Source organism: Elgaria multicarinata, chromosome 3, assembly GCF_023053635.1.
Source record: "Elgaria multicarinata webbii isolate HBS135686 ecotype San Diego chromosome 3, rElgMul1.1.pri, whole genome shotgun sequence".
Lineage (NCBI taxonomy): Eukaryota > Metazoa > Chordata > Lepidosauria > Squamata > Anguidae > Elgaria > Elgaria multicarinata.
Genome location: NC_086173.1, coordinates 139,821,778 through 139,827,777, shown reverse-complemented (window position 1 = coordinate 139,827,777; position 6,000 = coordinate 139,821,778). Strand labels below are relative to the sequence as shown.

Genomic DNA, 6,000 nt, shown 5'->3' with positions numbered 1-6,000 from the left:
ACAAGAAGGATATAAAAATATGGTGGGGTATGTGCGTGGGATGGGGTTAGGGTTAGTTCAAAGTAGAGATCGGAGGAAAACAAAATCTGTGCCCGTCTGAGAGTGAAAATGCGCGTGTTGTGTGCGAGACCAAAAGGCGGTGTGTGCGCGGAGAGGCAGAGATTTTCTGTCTAGCAGGTTGTACGAGAAGCAGAGCTCGTGTCGAAGTATCACAGACAGTAGTAGGTGTGTGCACAGGGGGGTGACCACGAAAGAGGATCTCTGTATTTATTGCAGTGGGCTTTAAGTACAGGCGTGCATAAAACAGCCCGTCCATTCAGGGCGGATGATCTGACGAAAGTGTGTCGGGAGAGTGAACGCGTGAGCATTCCTTTGTGTCTCCGGCGCGAGTCGCACGTGTGTGAAGCCGCCTAGCGTGTGACACGCGGCGAACGTGCGTGTGAAAGTAGACGTGGACGGATCCACTGAAGATGAATGCGAGGGAGCTGCCTGGGGTGTTGCGTGTGTGTGAGAGAGAGAGAAAGAGAGAGAGAGAGACGCTACCTACCCGCCTTGCTGGAGACTATATGCATGTCCAGAGGTGTCACGGCTGTATGAATAAGTGTGCGAATGTGTATCTCGTTCAAAGGGGCGTGCATGAGAGCTTGTGCCCATGTGGGCGAAAGCTGAAACAAATCCCCCAAAGAGTATCCCTCTGAATATGAAGAAAACATTCTTGAGTGGGGGGTGAGTTACAGCAGCGGTGTGTGTGTGTGTGTGTGTGTGTGAGAGAGAGAGAGAGAGAGAGAGAGAGAGAGAGAGAGAGAAAATAGCCTCTATATAAGCGGATCTCCTTGTAGAGATTGTGCAGAGCAGCCGCCTCTCCGACACCACCTCTGCTTTCTTGCCAGCACAACTGGCTGCGAGAGACGGGTGCACCCAGCGCGTGCGCTGCCGCTTTAAGAGCCTCGAGTGCGCGCAAAGCCAGACCCCCCTTTCCCTCCCCCTTTCCCCCTGCGCGCCCCCGCCTTCTCTCCTCTCCGTTCCTCTCCCTCTCTCTCTCTCTCTCTCCCTTCCGCTCCCTCTCCCTCTCCGCTTTAAAGTCTCAGCCAGGATCCAGGCTCACATGTTACTTCCTGTATGGAAGAATGGAAAGCTTCCAGCAGCTCCTGCCTGACTATTCCTCGCCAGCTTTCTCTGGCGCCCCAACTTCCAGCAGCGGGATGGACTGAGAGCTGCTTCGGGCAGCCTGACGACTCTTCGCCGCCGTCGCCGCCGCCGCTGCTGCTGAAAGCCCTCCTCGATCGCTCGGGCTGGGGAGAGGATTCCGTTGCTGCCGCCGCCGCCGCTCTCACTGCCGTTTGCAAGAATGCCTATTTCCCTTTGGCCTTCCAAGGAGGTGCCCGCATGAAGAGTCCCAGCCTAGCCGAGGCGCTCTTTATCCACCGTTCCCCGGCGCCGGCGCCGTTGCTGCTGCTGCTGCTGTTTTTGCGGGTTAGAGTGAAGTTGTGAGCTCTGGGCTCCCAAGTCGCCGTCCGCCCTCCCCCCACGGTCCGCCCTCCCCGCGCGTTTGCTCCCAAGGCCTGGCGCGGTCCTTCTGCTGAACTCTGGGACTCCTTATCTTTTGCACACACGCAGACAAATCTGGCGTCCAACTCCAGCGGGAAGAGAGAAGGGAAAACCTGTGCGCGCGCGCCGATTTATTTTTATTTTTAATAGCGCGCGGGAGGGGGGCAATCATTGCCATTTCTCCTACCCCCCCTTTTAAAAAATAAATCCCTCCCTTTGTTTCCAACGAAAGGGCAGGAGAGTGTGCAAGTTTTATAATTTCCAACAAGTTTGTGTGTGTGTTTCTCCCCTCTCTCTCTGTGTGTGTGTGTCTGTGGAATCCTCATCCTTTGATTATCATTCTTATTTTTAAATCTACTTAAAGAGACCCCCCTTCTGCTTTTTTCGATGTGCGACTTCGGACATGCGGAGGCTACTGCAACCGTGTTGCTGGATCTTTTTCTTGAAAATCACCATCTCCGTGCTCCATTACGTGGTGTGTTTCCCCGGTGAGTGGAAATCTTAATATGGGATGGATGGAGGCTTGGGGAAGGGCCCCCCAGAGCGTGCTTCCCCCCAAACTCCAGTCCCCCCCCTCTCTCTCTGTATTTATATGTATGTCTTCCTTGGCTTTACAGGTCCCTGTAATTGCCCTCATTTGTGGCCGGGGTGTATACGTACGGGGCCCGGGGACGGCAGTGTGGTGTTTTGCAATTTTATTTTATTTCACCCGGTCCTCCCTCCCTAAGGAAGGCGCGTGGGGCATGCAGCTCGTGCCGCTTGCTGGGAAATCGCTTTTTGTCTCGCGACTTGGCTTTGGAGACGAGGATCCAGGGGACTTCTAAGTTCCTGGGGGAAGCCGTGTGTTTGGATCGGGAGTTTCCGGGGAAGGAGGAAAGAACCTCTGAGCCCGATCCCTCGCCAACCCCTTTAGCACTCTGCACAACTTCTGCTCGCGGCTTCTCATCCGCTTCCCTACCTTGTCTCCCCCTCCCCGGGGCCGCCCTTTCCCGCTTCCAGTTTCTTTGCTCCTCCAGCCCTTCATCTGTGGCAATCAATGGGAGAGACCCGGGCATCCCTCCTGCTGTGCTGTGTGTGTCGTAGTGTGATCCCATCCATCTCTGCCTCTGTGAGTGAGTGTGTGTGATTGTGCCCGCTGGCTCTGGTTCTCCCTTCCTCAACCTTCTGCATGTGTGTGTGTGTATATACATATCTACTAGGACTACCACTTTAATGCCTGGCGCTGCCGCCTATCCCCTCACCTTATCTTTCCCCTTTTAGCAGCCACATGAAATCGCCCCCTACCCCACCCCCAAAATCCACCCTGATTCCTGCTTGGGTGGATTGGGCGGATAGTCAGAGAAACTCCCTGATGTGGGGCTTGCACTCTCTCCCATTCTTTTACCGAGCTGCTTTTATTTTATTTTTTTAATTTGTTCAGAGGGAAGTGAATAGGAAACCCCCCCCCCCCAAAGACAAACACACACCCTTTCCTCCCTTTTTTCCTAGTCTTTCTCTCGCCCTGCTGGCATCTCGGATTTGGTGCAGTGCTCCCCTAGGCAGCTTGGGCATCGCAGGGTATAAGTGCCAGCAGTGTGTGTGTTGGGGTGTGTGCGGACCTCCCTACCCCATGCCAAAGGCAGTGTGTGCCCAGGTAGTGCACTCCAGCCATGCCACCTGGTTGAGGAATAAGAATGCCCACCCACCCCATTGCATCCTTTGACAGTCATGCCTGTTGTGGTCATATATATATACACATTTCCACCTTGCTGACTTCTTGCTTCCACCTGCATCAGTTCTATACACCTCTACTCCGATAAGCTTGGGTAGTGTCATATCATTGACCTTGATGGGGTGGGAGGGGGAAAGCTCTGCTACAGGTTAGGGTTGGAGGAAGGTCAGATCCTGCTTCAGGAGCTGGAGGAGAAGTAGGGATTCTGAAATCTTTCACGCTGAAGACGGCTGGCCTAAAACCTTGCCCCAGCCTCTCTTTTCTTGGCAGTTCTAGAGGACTGAGTAAAGCCCAAATCATTCCAGGCTGCTGGGCGTTTGCTTGAGCCTCCTGCTTCATGACGTGTTGTGTTAATCGACAGCAGCGGGAGTTGGGGGTGTGGGATTGCCTTTGCTTGCCCCCTTCATAGGCATGGTGGAAGCATTGGTTAAAGGCAAGGTTTTTCCAGGAGTTGCAGACCACAGCAAAGTTGCTCACCCTTCCCCCTTTTATAAGCTGAGCCTGGGGCTGAGAAAAGTTAAAAATGTCAGGGAAGCTTGGTGTGTGTGTGTGCATGTTTGTGTATGTGTGTGTTTCTCTTACTCTCCTTCCTTCGTATACAGTACAGAGATGGACCAGTAGAGGCACTGCTGAGCTTCTGTCTCTTCTGGATTGTGTTCGACATATATCCCCAAAGTCCCCCAACATATGCACACAGATCTCCTGATAAGAGCTGTTCTTAAATTTAGCATTAACCCATTCCTGTTTTAGAGAAGGCAGGACATTATCATCTGCTCTTTGCTTTTGCTTTTAATTTCTGCACAGTATCACACACAGCACAGCTGGAAAGATGAATGTCTGCAGTTCTCCCACATATTACTAACAAAGTGTAGATAATGCCCGCAGTGCACTTCTGTAGAAAATTATTTGTTTCCAGTCTTGACCCTCCACCCATTATGTTATTTTTACTTTTGGAAGAGTGGGCTGAGTAGCTGGCAAATGTGCTTGGGGCGGGGGGAATCTGCCTGTTGTACATGGCTTCTAATGTCTATTTCCAGTATATTTGTATTTATTTATTTATTTATTTATTAAATTTATATACCACCCCATAGCCGAAGCTCTCTGGGCGGTTTACAAAATGCTGAAAAGCTTACCAGGTCAACTTGTTCTGTATCAGTGCAGTCTCTATATATGTCTTCTCAGAAGTGAGTACAATAGGACTTACTTCCAGGTAAATGTGTACAAGATTGCAGGCTAAATGTGTTTCAGGTAGGTGGGGCCCTTCATACCAGGACAACAGGAGAACTATGCATGTTTACTTTGAATTAAGCCCCACTGAAGTAAATGGGACTGTTTCACTCCGATGTGTATTTAGGGTCACATTTTTGCTCTATTTTTTTAAACTACAAATTCTGCTAAGTTTACCATGTTATCAAACATCCTCACCTCTCCTCCACCCCCACTGGCATCTTCCCCTGTTGCCAACTTCATAAGCGACTTCATGCTGCAGTTTAGTTTATTGGGCGTTTAATATATATTTTTTATTAGCGCCTCTTTATAGCTATGATTAAAAGCAGAAAGTTTTGTGACATTGACCTTTTTGAGGCCATTTTTTTATCTCAGTTCATTTTATAGGTTCAAATAAAAGTTTGGGAGTGGGGAAGAGAAAGATTTTTTTTTATTTTTTTTAAAAAGCTGCAGTCCTGTGCAGACACTCACCAGAGAGTAAGCCCTATTGAATTCAGTGGGACTTGTTTCCAAGTAAATATGCAGAGGATTGCACTGTAAAAAGATAAAAACCAGATGTCTCTACGAATAGTCTAGTTGTATCTGAACTATCTCTTCTTCTAGGAGCTTCTTAATACAAAGCAGAGATTTCATTTCAAAATTGGGAGAGAGGGAGAGCCAGAAAAGGGGAGTGAAGAGGGTATAAAACTTCTCTCTGTTTGAAATTCTGCAGCTCTTGAGAAGAAACATTTATCTTCTTTGTATTGATTTCTTCTTGATTTCATCCTTCCAAGTGAAGCCTTTTCTTTCTGATTCTGATATATATTGTACAGTAATTACATCTAGGAGGCTGTGGGAGCACTTCAAGAAAACAAGCACTGATGTAAGTTTAATATGACACTATTGTAAGACATGTGAATTTATTTCAGTGGAATCTGAACTAGGTAACGCTTGTGCATTACTGGCCTTTACAGTTCTGCTCTGCTTGCTTTTTACATGCAAGGTCCTGTTCATGAGGTGTACAGTTAAATGGCACTTAATGGCAATAATGCTAAGGAAGGTACCTGATAGAGGATATTGGTACACCTTCGTTCAAAGGCAAATAGCATCTTACGATGAATTTTTATGGACATTGACTTGGAGAAGAGCAAGTGCTCAGTGTAGAATGCATGCTTTACACCCAGAAAGTCCCAGATCCAGTCCTTTGCATTGCCAGTTAGAAAGATCTCCAAATGCAGATCTGGTTGTGTGCTACCTCCAGTATTCGAGGCAGTAAGCCTGTGTACACCAGTTGCTGGGGAACATGGGTGGGAGGGTGCTATTGCACCATGTCCTGCTTTGTTGGTTCCTGGTTGACAGCTGGTTGGCCACTGTGAACAGAGTACTAGACTAGATGGACCCTTGGTCTGATCCAGCATGGCTCTTCTTATGTTGTTACGTTCTATGTTTAAGGCTTTGACCTGGGGAATTGCTGCAAGTTAGATATGTAGCACTGGGCTAGTTGGATTATTGGTTTTAGGCTCTCTCTGTAAGGC

At 49.0% G+C, this 6,000-nt stretch overlaps 1 protein-coding gene across 4 annotated transcripts in view; it reads left to right on the top strand.

Moving 5' to 3' along the window:
• Window positions 1–1,751: 1,751 nt before the first annotated feature.
• The window catches only part of PTPRG (protein tyrosine phosphatase receptor type G), a 689,896-nt gene continuing 685,647 nt past the window's right edge, over window positions 1,752–6,000 (top strand). For 2 of the 4 annotated variants that reach the window (XM_063122069.1, XM_063122068.1), the window contains exon 1: window positions 1,752–2,036. In XM_063122069.1, coding sequence (XP_062978139.1) covers window positions 1,952–2,036 — 85 coding nt within the window. In that variant the 5' untranslated portion in view covers window positions 1,752–1,951. The remainder of the gene's footprint in view (window positions 2,037–6,000) is intronic. The other 2 variants (XM_063122070.1, XM_063122071.1) reach the window with 1 other exon arrangement.